Source organism: Hippocampus comes, unplaced genomic scaffold (assembly GCF_001891065.2).
Source record: "Hippocampus comes isolate QL1 unplaced genomic scaffold, H_comes_QL1_v1.1 scaffold104, whole genome shotgun sequence".
NCBI lineage: Eukaryota > Metazoa > Chordata > Actinopteri > Syngnathiformes > Syngnathidae > Hippocampus > Hippocampus comes.
The window spans coordinates 4,806,343-4,826,164 of NW_017806072.1; the positions used below are offsets into that span (position 1 = coordinate 4,806,343).

General features: G+C 40.2%; 1 protein-coding gene across 1 annotated transcript; it reads left to right on the plus strand.

The window, feature by feature from the left end:
• The first annotated feature begins 276 nt into the window (after positions 1–276).
• ttc38 (tetratricopeptide repeat domain 38) lies at positions 277–19,694 on the plus strand. The gene is made up of 14 exons (XM_019894030.1): positions 277–421; positions 2,475–2,552; positions 2,674–2,755; positions 5,215–5,386; positions 6,064–6,237; positions 7,598–7,673; positions 9,131–9,250; positions 9,393–9,452; positions 9,680–9,718; positions 12,903–12,984; positions 15,920–16,085; positions 18,416–18,575; positions 18,977–19,050; positions 19,375–19,694. The coding sequence occupies exons 1-14, from the start codon at positions 392–394 to the stop codon at positions 19,460–19,462; spliced, it is 1,401 nt and encodes a 466-aa protein (XP_019749589.1). The 5' UTR covers positions 277–391; the 3' UTR covers positions 19,463–19,694.
• The last annotated feature ends 128 nt before the right edge of the window (positions 19,695–19,822 follow it).

The window sequence follows — 19,822 nt, forward strand, 5'->3', positions numbered from 1 at the left end:
ATGTTTTGAATTTGCCACATCTAGAGGGAGGTTATTTTAACACAATTGAGCAAAAATAATGGATAAGTGAATGTAAGCTCACTAGGTACAGTATATCAAAACGCTGCATTTTCTTTTCTTCGTGTTTATAGTCGCTTTTCATAGTTTTGTATCTTTTGAAAGCATCGACAAAGCTTTATTATAGATTCCTGTCAGTGCAGGAGTACCTAATGTAGTGTCCTGTGGGTGGTTCTTTTGCGCTTTTTATTTGTGCACTTAGATTGAAAGGTTGGACTTCCGCAAAGGTTTCCGCTGCGTGTCATTTTAACCTAACTTGACTCAGTGAAAAGTAGCGAAGGAGTCAAAGTTTGCGGTCTGTAGTTATACTTTGCATCCATACAGTAACCTCAAAATGGATCCTTTGAGCTTCAGGGACTGTGCGGTAAGTCTTGCATAAGCCGTCATTTTCGAACGAGTCGAAAAACGTTTGGTGGTTTTTTTCGCGGGTGGTAGAATTCATACCAAACGTGGCGTACGCTGCGAGCCGAGTGTTAGTTTTGTGGCACCCTATTCCATCGGCAAATTACATGTATTGCACATTAATGTATTGAATAGTGTAGTTCTTTTTTTAACATATTTAATTTCTAACGTCAACAAATTTAAATGTCAATATCAATTAAGTCTGAAATAATGTATATAGCTTAAATTATAAAAATGACTAACCTAAAAGATGCACGAGTTCTACTACGCATGCATAAAATAAAAATGTTTCGTCTGTGTAGAAAGTTTCAACTACAAAACACCAGCATTAGCAGACAGAGCATTCAAAGGGAATTCCCGTGATTATATCTATAATTTTTTTGAGACACATATCAAAAAAGTGCTGACTCTAAACATTCTGTGAAAAACAATTTGACCTCTTTTATTATTGCTAGGGCTGAATACATTTTCACTGACCCCAACCAAGGCTGATTACCTCCAGACCCGCTGAATCAAGAAATCACTACTATCTGACAAAGTGAAGGTAGCCAAAAGATATTAAAAAGCAGTTAACAAAATGCCACAGCACCCGCCCAAAAAATCAAGACAGATGAAGAATAAACTAATTCATCTATCAGTCATTAAAATGATACAATGCCATTCCTAAGACTTTTGAACTCCATTATCCACAAATGGAGTAAACATGGATCAGTGGTGAACCTTCGCAGGAGTGGGCGCCCCTCTTGCAGAAATTACCCCAAGAGCACAGCTATGGCTCATTCAAGATGTCACAAGTGAACATCTAATGAGCTGCAGGCTTTCCTTGCCTCAGTTAAAGGAACACTCCAGAGAGAATAGCCTTTTCTTCCACTCAAAACTCTCCATGTATTTTTTGATCATGAAATTATTTGTTTTTATGTTATTATTTGTTTAGTTGAAATCAGTAAGTAACTACTGTACTCTCAAAATGCCCCTATTTCCTCTGCAATATGGCAACGACTACTGCCTCTTTCAGTATCCTGGTAGGAGTCAGCGGAGGAAACGGACACAATGTGTCCATTCAAAAGCATTGCACATACATCGCTAGTGTTGAAAAACGCTGATCAATCGGCAGTAAAACATATGTAAACATCTCTACTTATGCCCACTTTGCTGACTTAAACATCGTGAAACAATTCTTAGTTTTTCTGGAGCGTCGGGGGACTTTTATAGCTCCTCTTTACATATAGACCTATTACATAACTGCCAATTTGTAGTGCGCACCTCTCAAAAAAGACAATTCAATAAGTGACTCGATACATTGGGTGTGATACGATTCACGCTTGATTTAATTGAGTTTGGTTGAATCAAAACTAATTTTCCGATTCAGATCATTTTTTGTGTGCACACCTGGAATATATGCAAAAAAAAAAAAAATTCTGCATGTATGAATGGCTAAATGAATGGAGTTAACGATGTACACTTTGTATTGCAGGATGTCCTTTATGCCTAGGCATTGTCTTATGGGTGGTTCTGCCATTGTGAATTTTATTAAAAACATAATCCGTGGACACAAACTTAATCATTTTGGGATGTCTCTGTAAGAAACATCAGAGCATACTTGTGGCCAGGCCTTTATTTGGTGTTATAATTTTTAGCAGTATTATTTAACCATTGCTTTCCATTAGCATCTATGTTAGCTTTTCAGTTTTAGTAGTTAATTGTCATGATTATCTTCAATATTATTACAGCGCATTGAAGGTGTACAGTAGATATATTTTTTTGCTCCCCTGCTATGGCCTCGGCGGGTACCCTGAGCCTTTTGTCTATATTGCCTAATGGGTTATCCGGCATTGACACTGAGACTTGAAAATAAGATGATACTAAATCTGATGAAGTGGTCAACACTAGTGATTTGCAGGGCAAACATGAATTCCGAACGGCTTCGTCATTACAGTATGTCCCGTGTTTAAAAGTTGCACTTTGGTACATTTTATTGATTGAGCAGAACTGACTAGACACTTTTTCCCACCCAGGCTTGGAGGGCTGAGGGTCTTCCATTCTCCACCAGCAGTAATGAGGCGTGCAAACTTTATGATGCTATTCTCACTCAGGTAGATAATTTACACACAGATAATGTACAACGATTGAAGTGAACTCATTTTCACACTTTGGTAGGAAAGGTGAGAAAATTGCTGCGTTGTTTTCATTGTGTCAATTTTGTTTTCTCCTTAGTATGTGAAATGGCGCAACATTGACAGTATCGGAGGAATTGAGGGATGCATTACTCGTATCAAGGAGGCTGATCCGGATTTTGGTAGGCTAACCAGATGAATTTCATGAAAATATTGAAACGGACATCTTGATCAAATATTTGCTGTGTTGCGTGAAGAATTTCAAAAGGGAGGATAGAAAAACTAACATTTATGAATATCAATAAGGCCCAATTTTCATTGAAAGGCGCCCGTGCGGTCAGAGTAAAAACGAGTGTGCCTTCATTTTCCTGCAGAGGCAAGTCTAGTTGACCGTGTTTGGGCTCACGTTGCATCTCATCGGGCGTTTCGGCGCCCGGCGCGCTTGACAGTTTTGGTCACAGAAAGTAAACAGCTCTTAAAAATGGGCGCATCTTCATTTACATTGAGGGGCAGGTCTAGTTTAGCTGCCTGTCGCTAGGCATTTTAAAAGCACCCCCACAGCACACAGCAAAACTTTTGGGAGTTCGTCACATGTGGGGCGACTCCATCATTCGCGAGGGCGGATCTTGCAGCTTGCCTGGATACTGCGACAATTTTGCGTGCGCGGCAATCTCATCTGTCAGACCCGAGCAAGTCAATTTCTGCTTTCGCAATTTCAAGTATGTGTGCCCTTCCACCACTGCGATTTTAATTGGAATGATGGAAGGGAGCTGGTTCCATTGGCCGGGTGTCTGCTGCGTTCCATCCCTCAACGGTGCATACGCCCCCTAAAGCCTAGTTCTCCCTGTGCAAAGTCTGGAAAAATACCAGAGGAATAAAAACCCCACCCATGCGCACAGTTAGACAAGACTGCGCGAGAGTTAAAAATAAATAAATAAATAAAAAATTGGAGGAAAAAAATTGTACGTATGAGTGCGAGGTGGTGACAGCAAACTCAACTCACCTCACAACAAGAAGCAGTTTGGAAGAACAAAATGGCCTCTGCTGTTTTGTTGCAACTCCAAGTTTACAGTCAAAACTAAACAGATAATTTTTTGGGTGTGTATTTTGGTAAGCCTAACAGCATAAACCTCATCGTTTTTTTTTTTTTTTTTATTGACGCAGCATCAATAAAAAATACCAAGCTAATAATCCATAGAGCTTGAATCAATGCAATTGACCTCTTGTTTGTTGAATTTGTTGTCTTTTGGTGCTTTGGCTGCCTCTCAAAGTTGGCTCTTTGGAACTTCGGCCAGTTTCCCTGCCAATCATTGGCAGACAAACTCGATGTGAGACTGATGATGACTGACTTGCAGAGTGGTTTGCTCACAGGCACATAGCGTGGAAAGAGTATATTTGGCGTTCCAAGTATTTTCAACCATGGCCACTGGTTCAAGCCTCTAGGGCAGGGGTCCCCAACCGCCGGTCCGCCGACCGGTACCGGGCCGCAGGGCATTTGGTACCGGGCCGCACAGTAAAAGTACGTTCGAAACAACTGGATCAAAGTTATGACTGAATACTGTGAGATCGCCACAATAGCACTGTTGCTATTTCCGACATCCTACCTGTGTGAGGTGGGGAGTTTCTGCAGCAACAGCGACTTAAACAAAATTACGAAGTAGACTGGACGTAAACCACACACTTGAGGTGTCATTGTCTCCTATTACCCCGAGATGGGACTGTCTAATTTCAGAAAATCAAGCTCGGGGCTGTGGTGAGTCGTCATTTTCATGCACTTTGAATTTGCGTTGTATCGTATTTTGAAGGCATTAAACATTACCAGAGCGATAAGAGTGTTGCGACCAGATTAGACGCTCCTTTTGTTTATTATTATATTTCGAAAACACCACAGTTTTCATGCAGCTCATACCATATTATTTTGTTGTATTAATCCGTCACACCTTAAATGCTGGTCCCTGAAAATATTGTCTGACTTAAACCGGTCCGTGGGGCAAAAAAGGTTGGGGACCCCTGCTCTAGAGACCTTAAGTTAGAAAGCCTGGACATTAACAAGTGACATTGACTGGACCCAATTGGCACCAAGTCCCTTTGCGACAAACAATCAGCTTCTCGAGGATGTCCAAATGAGCCATGTCACTTGTATCAATGGTGAACACCAATTAAACACTCAGGTACCTGGAACACTTCAATGAAGCAGAACAAAAAGGCAACCATTGCTGGGAGTGGATGGATGATGCAATGCATGCTCCCTGAACTGGCCTGAGGTCATTGTTAAAACTTACATGAGCCGAATATGAATGCATACTTGTAAAAGCTTGTTTGAACTACATAAATATTAAAATAGTGGGTGACCTCATTGCTGTCTTGTTGAAATGTCTCTCTGCTTTTTCAGAGTTAGACTTCATTAAAATGTGTGGTTTGGTTTTGTTTGGAACATTAATGTTTATTAATCTAGGAATTGTTTGAATATTACAAGAAAGCAAATTTGTGTGAGCTCTAATGAGAATAAATGCATACGATACAGAAAACACCAGAAGTAAGAATTTCGAGAGACCTAGTTTCAACAATAAAGCGGTTTAAAGCCTTCAGTTTGCAGTGAAAAAGTCCAATAAGCAATGAATGATATGAATTCTCCTGGCAGTGATGGGCCATGTGATGAGCACGGGCTTAGAGTTGCTGGGAACAGCGACCACCCCCCGCCTGAACCAACGTCTGGCCAGCGCTGTGAAGAAAACGGTGGAGCTGGCCGGCAGTCAAAACCTCACCCCGAGAGAGAAGCTCCACGTCAAGGGCTTGGAGTTGTTGTCACATGGGTGAGCTTTCGAGAAGTCAGGAGATGAGGATCAGGCTGGCAGTTTGGGGATTTAGGAATGCCGTATGTTGCCAAAAATGTGTTGTGGTAAAATTACACAATAGAAAAAAAACCACACACAATAGAATGGAACTGCCAAGTCTGAACTAGGTTCAATATACTCACACAATATAAAGTCAGTAAGGTTTTATTATACAGTCATACCTCAGTTTTCGACCTGAATCAGAATCGCCTTTATTGTCATTGTATAGCATACAACGAAATTTGGGTGCCACACCTTAGTGCGTTTCGGAAAAAAAAAAAAAATAGAATAATCCATTCCAGAAGGCTGTTCGAAAATCGAAACCATGCTCTTAAAAGAAAAAAAAAAATCTATTGAACACGTCTGATCACAATTGAACGCTACACGAGGAAGTGTCACTTCCTCGTGTAAGGAAGGCGAGAGTAGTCAAGTGGCGCATTCAAGTGCGCTCAGTTTGGTTGAGAACCGATTTTCGGTCGTAATCTGAGGCATGAAAAACTCAATTTTTGAGCAAAAAACGATTTGGTCGAGAACAGACATGTTCGAAAACCGAGGTTTGACTGTACATCAATACAGTATTAACAATTCGTTCTACGTTTGTCCCCAAAAAAAATAGCACTGTTGCGTGCCATTGTAATGACTCATGTTTCTTGTAGGAATTTACCCAGAGCCAGTGATGTTTGGGAAGACATCCTGGTTGATCATCCCACAGACTTACTCGCCCTCAAGTTTGCCCATGATAGCTATTTCTATATGGGAGCTCAAACCCAGATAAGGGATTCGGTTGCTCGAGTACTGCCCCATTGGAAGCCTCATACCCCTTTGTCCAGGTACGGTACATTACGTGCATTCGAAATTGCATTTCCAACTCGTTGCCAAGACAAATGGCGTACCTCATTAGGAAGAACTCTTAGGAATGGGTGACTCCAAGCGATTTGAACTCAACACATAGCCTCATCATCTGCCACGTTCATTGGCGTTCTTAAGCTTTCATGACATTCACAGGATTCTGTTTGTGAAATTTCACCTATGTTCTCATTGCCCAAGCAGTATTTATTTTGAATCTGCAAAAGTTGAAAAGACACAGCGAGACTCTTCTGCATTTTCAAAGATATGACATAAGATGGCTAAGGAAGGATCAGAATGTATTGTCTTGTACTAATAATATGTACTGTTTTAGGGGGACTTCTCTGCTGTTGGGCATATTTTGATGTTTTCTCTATTGACTTTGTCCATGCAAGAAACCCTTTAATTTTGATGCTATAGTCAATCGTTGGCCGTCCATCACACGCAATTTGTCACCAATCCTAAACCTTTAAGGGGTCGTTTGTCTAGATCAACGCAAGAGCTCCAATGCATGACAGATGAGGTGGTTGAAGAGGAGCTCAAATAAGGCCTTGAAGGAGTTTCGTCAAATATTTCCCGATGTTAAAACCATCAGGAATTATTTGCCCATATTAAAGCAATAAAAAAAAAAAAACTAAATAAATAAAATTATGGTTACTCCTCCCTCCTGATTTTCAGTCCGTAATAGTCAACCTATTACACGTTTCTTGTTCTCAACCATCTCCTTTCTTCATGCTGCTCATCAGTGATGGCTTTGTGAAACAAGACAATTTTGTTGATTGGAAGACTTTCCTGCTGGTTTTAGATTCAGTGGAAATGTGACACGAGGAGTTGGTTATTGATCACAAATGAGTCTTACAGCCTAGGGAAGTGCTACATGTGTCTAATGGCCAAACGGGTTTTTTGTAAGAGAACATGAGAATCTTTTACCTTTTAAAGTTGGAATAGGAGGTTATCTGAGGCAGAGGGAAAAAAAAGGTGTGGTAATGGCCTTCAGCAAGTGTATTTGAACAAACCTCTTGTTAACAGCCATAAGCCCGGAGGATGTCAGGCTATGACAATAAGTCGATACCTGTTTTTCCAACTCCTGTGGTTTTCAACCAAGGAACATCATTTGAATTGCACGGCCGTACACGCAACCTCAAATTGCCACTGGTATACTTAGTCCACCTTTACCCAACAAATGGGCACGTGCAGATATTTTGTTCATAGAGTGCATTCTAGTGAGGCTCAGTGTTGACTGATTTCAAATTAGTCATTCATTCTCTGCTGTCATGATCTTCATCTTGGAAAATCAAATAATGGAATGATAAATGGAACTTTTCTATTCATTTATATTTTCAGCTATCTGAAAGGATTGTATTCTTTTGGTCTGCTGGAGACGCACTTCTATGACCAGGCTGAGAAAGTAGGGATGGAGGTGAGACGGTCTTCCTGGTTTCTTGTGTGATTTAGCTCATTCATGATGCAGGCTGCGTCTTTGTTGAGTGTGCCGCTTTGATTCACAATTAATATATATTTGATGTCCATTAATGAGCCGCTCATCCTGGCCCCGGGAGTCACATTCGACTCTTTGAAATAATGCACAGCAAGTACAGTTGAAGATTGAAGGTTGTTCCAAGATGCTGGTTGAGCAAACTGATTGAAGAACAAAAAAAAAAAAATTCACATCAAATTGTTGCAAAAGCAATTTTAACGCTATTATCATGTTTAACTTCGCTAAATATGTATAACTAGTGGTAAATCAACCACTGTTTAAGAAATACAAAAATATTAATACCGGTAGTCTTATGCAGGGGTCGCCAATTTGGTGCCCAGGGGGATGAATTAATAGCCCCCAATCACCACATTAGCCCAGAGATCAGTTTTACAAATACTGTAGCTCACCAATGATGGGACATTGTGATTACCTAGGAATGGTGTAGTTATCCATCCATTTTCTGTACCACTTGAAAATTTCGAAATGGAAATACGTGTAGATATTTATAGAAACCAAGTGCTGCATGACGATATTTATATCTTTCATACCTTGATAAATCGTTGTTGATCATATTGTGAGAAATCATTAACCTGAGCGCTGACTTGACAAAGATTGATAACATTCATTCTTTGGAATGGTCCCAAGTCGATCATGGTGTGGTGTAGAGGGAAAAAAAACCCACACACACAAACTCTTGTATCTACTTTATTTTCCTATGTCGTTCATGTTAGGGGCTGTTATGGCTAGCTATTGCTCATCATTGTGTGTGTGTGTGTGTGTGTGTGTGTGTGTGCGCGCGCGCGTTAATGGTCGATCGCGAAGGTTCGTTGGCTTGAAAAGTAGATCTTCGGTCAAAAAAGGTTGGGCGCCCCATCTATGATTATGGAACTTCATTTGTAAGGAGAGAAGGGGGTCATTTTTTTCTTGAAATTTTTCAACAACATTTCATCTCTCAACTTTCTACTGTCGTTGTAAAACACAATACATTAGATCAGTGGTTGAATCAGTCTCAGGGGTTCGACAGAGCCTCTGCCATGGAGATTAAGACACACCCAACTCAACATGTCAATTAGTTATGATACGCCCGCTTGGCCATCACTGGCTGGTTCATTTTGTGCACAGTTAAGAAAAAAATATACTTCATACTACAATTAATTGTGTTTACTTTTTTTCATCAGTTTTTAATAAATGTGTTTTTTATATCTTGAATTTGTAAAAAAAAAAAAATCATATTTTTATTTTACATTAATGAAGGGTTCGATGAATGTGCATATGATTGGTTGGGTTCAGTACCTCTAACAAGGTTAAGAACCACTGCATTAGATGCATTATCATCTATTCCAGATGAATGCAAGGCATCTGCGTTTCTCAGCCATTGTTATTTTCTTCACGTGAAGGCCCTTGCACTGGTTCCTGATGACGCATGGTCCGTCCACTCTGTCGCCCATGTCTATGAGATGACAGCGGAGGTGGACAAAGGCTTGAAGTTCATGGAAGCGAGGGAGAAAGACTGGCAGGTATAAACAGTGACTTCCTAGGCAACGTGTTCCTCTGATGAATCATGTTCGAGTAAGCTTGAACAGTTCTGCTCTCATCGGAATCTATTGAATGAAACAGCCTTGGGAAATGTTCTCTTCAATAAGTGTTGTGTCATTGCAGGTATCCGATATGCTAGCCACTCACAACTACTGGCACTGGGCGCTGTACTTCATTGAGAAGGTAAAGATTAATGTATAATGAGTCTTCTCAGTCGAGCGCAAAGTTGGCAGCCAAGTCGTTTTTGGAACTTGTATTTGTGACGATTTCTCCGGGGTAATTTAAAGTGCACAGTTGATTATATTGCGAGATTAATTTGTGTTTGCATCTGTGCTGTGCAGTCTTACCAAGCAAGCATATCTCAAGTCTGACGTTATTTCATGCTGTCGTTGTCACCTCGCTCTCCACAGGGACAATATGAGGCTGCACTGCAAATATTCGATTCTCAGGTAAGTTATATCCATTGCATTCTTAAGCGGATGTGCTGTGAGAATGCACACTCATACTGATTGCATATGCCAGTATACTGGATGATAATTTTGCACCCTCACTTGGGATAAGTTAAATAACCAAGATATATTAGAAACGACTCTCAGTATCAGGTAGGGAAGTTCTCCTCTAAATCATAATTCTATTGCCACAGTAATACCTCTCTGACAGTGTCAATCAATACTTTTTTTTTTTGCATTGCTGTGTAAGGCATGGATTGCTGGGTCATTCCAGAATTGGAGGAAGTTTTACATCCCACCCATCAAATTTTAAATAATCTACATACAAAACACTAAAACAAGCAGTTTCTGAGTAAATGTACTTGTCCTAAAACCAAATCTAAAAAACTAAAAGAAAAGAATGCTTGAAAATAGTTTTAAAAATATCAAAGGGTTATGTCGTACCCCCTGAAATGCCATTTTTCTCTTGTCACCCCCCATGACCAAATTCAATCTCAAACAGAAGAGTCACCATATTTAATTTTTTTTTTTTTAATATTATTTGTTTCATTGCTCTCTCTTGTAACCGTGGGAATATTTGTTTTAATAAACATAGTATCTTTATTTTTATTATTCATGGAGTGTGTGTCCCACAACATGCATGCAACACTGCTACCATAACATTTTAGCATGGTAGAAGAAGAGAAAAGCAGTGAATCACATGATACGCATGACTTAATCATCAAACAGTTTTCCAAAAGAATGGATAGAGGAAAGGCATGTCCTCTCTTCTATTTTTCACATTTTTTATAAAATAGTTAGCCTTGATTGAATGCTTCCTTCTAACCCTGTTATGCATATGATCAGAATAAGACCATTAAAAAATATATATATTTCTTTACGTATTTACATAATTAAGTTTGTTCTCTTGGTCAGCAGTAACAGCTAGCTAAAAACCTAGCTTCTACTCCTGAGTAAAAGCTAACATCTGTCCGGATTTGTAACGCTGTTACGGTGATTACAGTGATGGGTAACACCAAATAAAACATGTACCGGTAATAAAAATTGTACCATTGATCCAAGCTGAACTAATCAAGCCTTTGATAGATTATTGCCTATTATTGATGAATACGTCGCATGAATTCAGAAAAGTGAAGCTTTATTTTTTTCAAACATTTAGAAGCCAACATGTCCTCCAATTCTGGAATAACCCAAGTGTTTTGTAAGTGCTGGCAAGAAGTAAGGGATTGAAAAACAGCACTGATTTGCCGATCCAATTTGTAGCCCAAGTTCGAGACGGTTGGCTTTTGATAAGACGCAAGGGGGACCAGATCAACAGGGTGGGATATGCAATGGCCACTGGGACCAAACACCATCACATGTGTTGACTTTTCAAAGAAATCAAGAAAATCCAATGCCACACTTTGATTTCCTCTAGACAGGACAAAAGTGGTCAGCATCCTTTTTGCTTATCGGGACACAGATCTGACTGTCATCCACATATCATCTACCCAGGATGATGATTATTTCATGCCAACATTCAAAATATAGAGGATACATATGCATACATGGCAATTTTCCGCGGATCCGCGGAAATCCACCGTTTTATTTCTTAAATTGATCATTTTTGTGAATCGTCTAAATCCGTTGAGAAAATTTTAGGGGCGGTCAGGTACCTTATCGTCGAGTTTTCACGAGCTCTCCCGAACAGTCTCTCCGTTTTCCGTTTGTAAACAGCCCTGCGATTGGACGTGTATGAAAGCTTCAACTAATCAGATCACTGAAGGCATTATTTGTTGCGGAAGTCTTAGCTCGATTATAAACGGCCCAGCGATTGGTTAACTACAAGCGATTGGACCAATCAAATTGCATGTAACATATTGTTTTACCTGATTCATGGCGGCCTGTTCGTCTCGCAAATTCATTGTTCTGGGATCGTTTTGAGCGGAATTATGAAATTTTTGACGAAAGATCAGGAGTCTTTAATCCTAGAAATTGACTCAAATGTCAAGAATAAATTCCGATTGGACTGGCTTGACACAAAAGTCACTGTAAAGGTTATTAAAATTGGTTCCAAGTTCGACGTTACAAAAGCTCTTGGGCAATTTTTGAAGAAACCAGACGTAGCAGGCAAAGCTTATTGTGTGTATTGTAGTGACTTAATTAACTATGGCTCCCGTGGAGCAACGAAATCTGCTCCACTGATGCCCTTCGCCGATAGACAGGTACACTCCGAGGTATATACTTTTTTATTCAAATATACGAGGATGATATTTTCAATTTTATTTGGTATGCATTTGTAGCAACAGCATGATAACATTTATTTGTTTTTATTTGCGTTTTATATTCATATTGATAATTCACGTTTTGTCTTGGATAAGAAAGCACGGTTATGCATAATAAATTGTATGCATAATAAATATTCACTATCACTGTATGAGGTAAGAATCAACAGCTTTTTATCACATTTACACAACACTTTATGAATACAAGTCATGAACAAATCTTAAATATGGCAGGGAATGTGTTTACTTTTTTAGTTTTGATTTTGAGCAGCAAATTTGGAGTTACATATTGGTGCTCACTTTGCCGATCCAATTTGTAGCCCAAGTTCGAGACGGTTGGCTTTTGATAAGACGCAAGGGGGACCAGATCAACAGGGTGGGATATGCAATGGCCACTGGGACCAAACACCATCACATGTGTTGACTTTTCAAAGAAATCAAGAAAATCCAATGCCACACTTTGATTTCCTCTAGACAGGACAAAAGTGGTCAGCATCCTTTTTGCTTATCGGGACACAGATCTGACTGTCATCCACATATCATCTACCCAGGATGATGATTATTTCATGCCAACATTCAAAATATAGAGGATACATATGTCACACTGTTCTAAGTCCTGTCACTGAAAAAACAAGAACAAGAACGTGTCATGGCGTTACTTCATGTCACACTGTTCTAAGTCCTGTCACTGAAAGAACAAGAACAAGAACGTGTCATGGCGTTACTTCATGTTGCAATAGGTTTGAAAACAACAGCAGGTACTATGAGCTGACAGCCTGACACTCATGAATGCTTTAAGACTGACATAAGGGGATTCCAGCAAGAACCGCCAACTTCATCGTGTTGCTCCTTTTATGTAATTGTGTCAAATCTGTGCTGTGTTAGATATTTCTAGTAAAGGTGAACCCTCTCTCTGAAAGGTAATCAAACATTGTAAAACCAAGGGATCCATGTTGGACCTGGTCGACGCCAGCTCCCTCCTCAGCAGACTGGAGATGGAGGGTAAGAGACATGCCACTCGGTAATCAATATTCATTTCAAAAATTCATTTTTAAGAAATCCTCAAAATCATTCCATTGCAGAGTTTGAGTTTTTGCTGTCATAAATTTTTAATTCCGCTAAGTTCAGGTTATGATTAATATTTTAACACATCAGGTTGACAAGAGAGTAAAAGTTGTAAACGTCACATGTAAAACAATGAACTGGGGAACAAAACTTTGCACACGTTTCATGACCATTTTCCTCTTTGCATGACATGAAAAAAAACGTAATTCAAAGTCAAACAAGTTTGATATGCGGATACCAAGCCGCCTTGTCATTTCTCTGACTGTTTTTGTTTGACTCTTCGAGAATATTTTCCTTGAAATTTAATGTCAAGTTCCGACTTGTTGCACCACCAGCAGCGTATGAGCTCAGGTTTACTCGATATCAGCATATGATTATATTTCAGTATGTTCTACAAAGTACTATCTTTCATTGCAAATCTTTTGTGTTCTATGTTGAAAGCCCAACCATTTTCAACAAAGTACATATAGCTGTACTGCTGGTTCCCATATGTGAATGCAAACACTAACAACTATCAATATTATTTTGAGCGACTTGGAGAAATAACATTTCTTAAAAAATTCTAAATGGTTCCTTGCTTTATATATGTACAAGTGCGCCATGGTCAAACTGCATTTCATACATAGTTGTGACTGACATGAAATTTTAAGATACAAGCTGTTATTTTATCAATTTTTGCTTTAACTTGCAAGCACTAACTTTAGATACAAGTGTTGTATGGTGGCAATGTCAGGTAGGATTAATAGGCATGTGTGTTAATGAATTTCTTTGAAAAGGACACATACCACAAATGTACATATGGCTATTTGTCTGACTTGGTCTGCTATAGTGGCCGAAAATAAATAGTTATTTTTACATCTTTGAAAGTAACAATTCTAGTATATAAATTTACTAGCGTTCCATGATCACCTAGTTGCATGTTAAATCTTGAAATACTATATTTTCCACACTATAAGGCGCTCCGGAGTATAAGGCACACCTTCAATGGATGCTGTATTTTAAAATTGTTTTCATAAATAGGGCGCACCGCATTATAAAGCGCATAGAATAGAAGCTGAAATGGTGGCTGCAGTTGCACTATGCATTCCCTAGATGGAGCTACACTATAAAGGGAATACAATCGATCTTCATTTATCTAGCGCTTTCACAACCGCTGCAGCTGTAACAAAGCGCTTTACAGAACATTTAAAATATCATGTCCAATAAATGGGCGGACCCGGGCCTGTGTGGGTTTTCTCCGGGTACTCCGGTTTCCTCCCACATTGTAAAAACATGCATGGCAGGCTGATTGAACACTCTAGTCTAAATAGTCCCTAGGTGTGAGTGTGAGCGCGGATGGTTGTGTGCCCTGCGATTTGCTGGCAACCGGTTCAGGGTGTCCCCCGCCTACTGCCAGAAGACAGCTGGGATAGGCTCCAGCACCCCCACGACCCTTGTGAGGATAAAGCGGATCGGAAATGGATGGATGGATGGATGTCCAATAATTCAAAATATTGATCTACAGTATCGTCACACTGTCAACTTTTGCTAAAATTGAATGCTTTTAGGTGCGCCTTATCGTGCGGAAAACATGGTAGTATCTTGAATTAAACTACTACGTTAGATATAGTAACACAGAGTGTTAGTTACGCAAAATGGCTGTTTATTGAGTACGCACGTTACCGGCATCACTGGCATTGACTAGATTACAGAAGCATAGAAAAACGTCCATTTTACAAATCTCCTGCATGTTCTCAGTGGCACTCCTTGTGGGTTTAGTTGCTTCAACAGCATCACGTTTTACACCTAATTGGTGTTCTGTTGAAGTTACCACATGGTCTGAGAGCTAAGTAGTCCTGGTACTTGCAGCTCGGTCAAAATTGTCATGTCAGAAATTGGACCACGTAGTACTTGAGAGCAGTGACACAGGCTTTATTCCAACAAGCAATATGAGCAACCAAAGAGCAACCCAAAACAACGACAACAGAATGTCTTCACAAGATACAGAGTTCCCACGAGTCCTTGAAGTTCATAAAAATCCATAAAAAAGAAGTTGTAAAATTATGTTCTTAATTGTCCTTAATTTTCAGGGAAAGCTTCTAAAATCAATTAAAAAAAAACTTAAAAATTAACCTGTGGTGTTCATGTCATTTTCCCCACCCTTCCAATTAATAGTTTTGTCGGAAAATGCGCCTGGCGCCCTTCCCCTCAAATTCCGCGGTCGGGCTACATGCCTTCCTGGTTCCCGCTCTGCTTTTCCCGCCGTCTCCGATCAGTTCCGATGATGATCACGTGATCACTTCGGGTCATTTTGGGCCAATTTGACATCCAGTATGTCAAATGAAGGGTTAGCTGATTGCCCCTAAAAATAAAGATGTGCCCTTCCTTTGGCAGCAATGATTTCAACACCAGCTCAGTGATATGTGGCTTTCTGTTCATTAAATCCACCGTGAATCCCCTGCTGAATGGAGAAAACGTCCTTAAAAAAATGGCTAAATTAGACCTCAAAGGTCTTTAAAAGGTCCATAAATAAAAATTAAGTGGAAGAGTGGGAACCCTGAAAAACAAAAACAAGTAGAATTACTCACTAGCAAAAGCTGGTGGACAGAGACCACAGAGGTACCGGCGAAGGAGAGTAAAACGCCATTTAGATTAACTACACAAACCTTTAGTTCTACTGGAACGATTACTTGAGTTGCAACAAGAACTATGTGTTTTGTTTTTTGTTTGTGTTTGCAATAACCTTGTTTGTTGATTTAGTTATTTGATTTTGTGATGTGCACGTCAGGGTCACGGTAGTCAAGGGACAAATTAAACTTTTATCTCCAGGCGCCACTGTATTTGCTTTCAGATGTCATGCAACCTGAATGAACAACATTTGCGTGCCTGTTAGGTGTGTTTGTGAAAGACCGCTACCGGGACCTGCTGCAGGTAGCGCTGCCTCACACCGATGACCACGTGACTCTATTTAATGACCTCCACATCCTCATGGTGTCCCTGGGAGCGAAAGAGACTGGCGCTTCGAAGCGTCTGCTGGAAGGCCTCCAGGAATTGGCTAAGTAATTTCCGCACCATTTTCTCTCTCCACCGCTTACCTCGACACCATCACCCTTACATAAGAACCACCAGGGGGGCCTTATGTAAAACTGAGACAGGAGCAATGTTGAGTGTAGGATGAAGGGCGTGTGCAGTCAGAATTGAGAGCAGCAGTCCAATTCACAAAGCAGAGTCCAGCAATTGCTTTTCCCTTGGGGTTTTGTGGTTATAATCTGTTTGGGCAGCCTGACCACAGACAGTCATTTCCCATTTTGTTCCCATTTTGTTCTGCAGAAAACCCACGAAAAGCTGCTCTATGACCACTTCTTGAAATTGTCTTGTCTTTCACTGTTATATAAGTCACAGGAGTTACTTCTGAGGGGGTTTGAGTGGGTGGCCGCTCTTGGAAGATTCAGAGTCAATTCCGAGGTGAGAGATGGATGCTCTCCACTGTGCTTTAGTCATCGAGCAGGATGTCAGGATATGATTTCAGCTTTGCATTTATGTAGTTATGCTACTATGCAATTTGACATAATCCGGAATTCGCAGTAACGCAGTGCTACGAGTCAGAGATTGTGATTTGGAAATATAATCTGAGAAAACCCCAAGAGATGGAGTCATCTTTGTGGAATCATGTGAGGTGAATGCCACAGTCTTTCAGAGCAGAATAACAATTCAAATCACATGATTTTGTGCTTCCAATAAGAAATGGAATGGAATGAAATAGAAATACTTTCCGAAATCCATTTATCCATCCATTTTCGGGTCGTGGGCGTTTCTGAAGCTTGTCCCAGTTGCTTTGGCCAGTAAGCGGGGGATACCCTGAACTGGTTACCAGCCAATCATAGGCCACACGTAGATGAACAGCCATTTGCGCTCACAATCATACTTAAAGAAAATCTTGAGTATTCCATTACCCTGCCATGCATGTTTTTGGAATGTCGGAGGAAACGGGAGTACCCGGAGAAAACCCACACAGGCAAAGGGAGAACATGCCAACTCCACAGTCGGCCACTGTCCATAATGTGCAATAAAAAGTATTTAATCAGGCTACACAATATCAAGAATGGTAATTAGAAATAATCCATTCCAGAGGCTTACCTTCTGCCACCATTAAACATTTAAATAGTTTTTGGAGAACAGCTAATAGTTATACAAGTTACTATTAATGACCATCAGAAAAAACAAACAACACAAAACAAACCAAAAAAAAAAACGTTTGGTTGGTGGTTGTAGGTTTTTTGTTTTGTTTGTTTTTTGAAAGCAAATTCTACTTTTTGTTATTGTTTTCAGTCTGTCTATGTTGGGCAGTCATTAATGTGTCACATTTTGGCACACTTGATACCATAACAGTATATTGTTGTATAATAGTAGAGAAAATCAGTTTGCTTTGTTGGGCTTCACGTTTGACAAATAAAACCAATATAAGCACCCCAAAAAATACGGACCCAAACTCTTCTGATTGGTGAAAACTGGAGTGTAGTGTTGCCTCTCCCACTGTAAAGAACATTAGTGTCAAGATCACAGGAAAATTGTACACGTTGTTTGTGTGGCAGCTAACACCCCCAGATTCAAAGTATAGCATCCTTTACGTGCAATGTGTTAGATTGCAAATCAAAGCGATTGAAATAGCAAAAATTGTGTTCGTTCTCTTTTGCCTCAAATAATTGATGCCACATGTCACGGGTTGTCAAGGAAAATGAGAAGATAATGATTATTATCGTCACTCCGTCAAATGCTCAAGATTCTTTTATGTGCAAGTAAGCTGAACATGTGTGTCACGTCACTTACTCATACTCTACCTAGCTGCTCACGGTAGAACAGAAGTGAAACAAATCTAAATGTCATTTGCCGTCAGGGTGAGTGAAAGGCAGCCGCAGCAATCATGATACACTTTCAAATCCACTCGTCAGACTCTTAAGATGGCTTCATTCTTTTCCTGCACTTTGCTCGACAGTAGCTACGTCTGTGGGCTTTGAATTTGTTCAGCGCTATGCTGCCAATGCTGCAACATATTGACTGTAAAATTCAAATGCCTCGCCTCAGGACTGTTACTGACCTTTGGCACAGGAACGTAGGTCGCTCATGAAAATGGGCTCGTAGATTATTTATCCAGCTGTCCGTGTGTTCAGCGACTCGGCAGCATTTTAAGAGTTTTAGCTATTACCAAGTTAGAAAAGTGTCAGATCTTACTTTAAGGCCATGTTGGCACTGGGTGGGAATTTTTTTTTTATTACTTGAGCCGTGCTGACTCTTGTGCTGTTCTCACTGGCTTTTGGAAAAGTGCTATTCTGTTCTGTGACATTTGGAAGTTTTCTGGTGCAAATGATCAATAAGCTCTTTCTCTTGGCAGGACACCGGGTGACAACTACCATCATAAGCTGGCTGAACCCATCGGGGTCCCCATGTGTCAAGCTTTGATGGAATATGATGAAGGAAACTACGATCAAACTGTGGAGTTGCTTTACCCTTTGCGCTACAGTGTCGTGCAGATAGGGGGCAGTGATGCACAGGTAATAAAGCAAGAAACCGCGACGATTATGGATATTTCTTTTCTTCCCAAACTTATTCGGCCTTGAGGCCGGTGATCATGTGAAATTGTGTCTCTTGAGTGAAAACAAATCCTTGTTGTTATGAAAGTGGGCCAGTGGTAAAGAATGCCCTGCCTAAGAGCCGCAGCTTTTCAGCCCATGACTATACTGCACCGTGTAGTGTGAGAATGTTGAGCACAGTGCAAGTGCACACGCATGAATAATGAATCTCTGTGATGGATGCTGATGGACTTCATGCACCGCGCCCCAGAGGTGCGACAGTATACATTCCGTGTAACTCCAAACAGTCGAAAGCCAATATGTCATGTCGAAATGAAGTAGTTCTCTTGTTTACCAATGGCTTTGTCCACTGTTGCTTGCAGAGAGATGTCTTCAATCAACTGCTTATTCATGCGGCCTTGAAATCGGAGAATAAGCGCCACCAGAGACTTGGCAGGTAATGCACAGTTGGGAGTTCCGCATAGGATGTCGCATTCCTTTCTTGTTTTAGAACTGTGCCATGTTTTTTTTTTTTTTTCTGTGTGACTGTTGAGAGATCATGTCGTGATATGATGAAACAAAACCATGAACATGACACGGTGGTCCGGTCGCATGATGTTATCTGCTGACATTTTATGTGCATGCTGATCAGGATTCACTCTGAGTTTAACATAACAGAGCTGTGTTGCGCTGTCCTCATCGATTACGTGATCTTGTCAGCTTGCATTCTCTCTGAATCTGTGTTCATCTCTCTATATGGTGTTGCGTTGAATTCCAATAGATGTCTACTGGTGGAGCGTGAAGCAACAAAGCCAAACTCCCCTCTGACTGATCGTCTGATGCAGAGAGCCGTGGCCCTTCACCACTAGACTGATTGCAAGAAGCACACAGCCCCACGTAATCTGATGTTCCCATGTCTGATTTCAGGACTGACTTGTTTTTTTTTTTTAAAAACACATTTTACCATGTGAATGAAAAGTGTGCACATTTTGCAAATGTGTTCACCCTAAAACCTAAACGATATCATTGATGGATGTCTGCATTTGCTTAATCAGACACAGCTAGTCATCATAAATTCATGGTTTCATTAAAATGAATTTTATATATGTGTGTGTGTGTGTGTGTGTGTGTGCGTGTGTGTGTGTGTGCGTGTGTGTATATATATATATATATATATACACTGTTTATTCTTTTTTTAATTATAAAATTCATTGAGAGGTTTGATCATA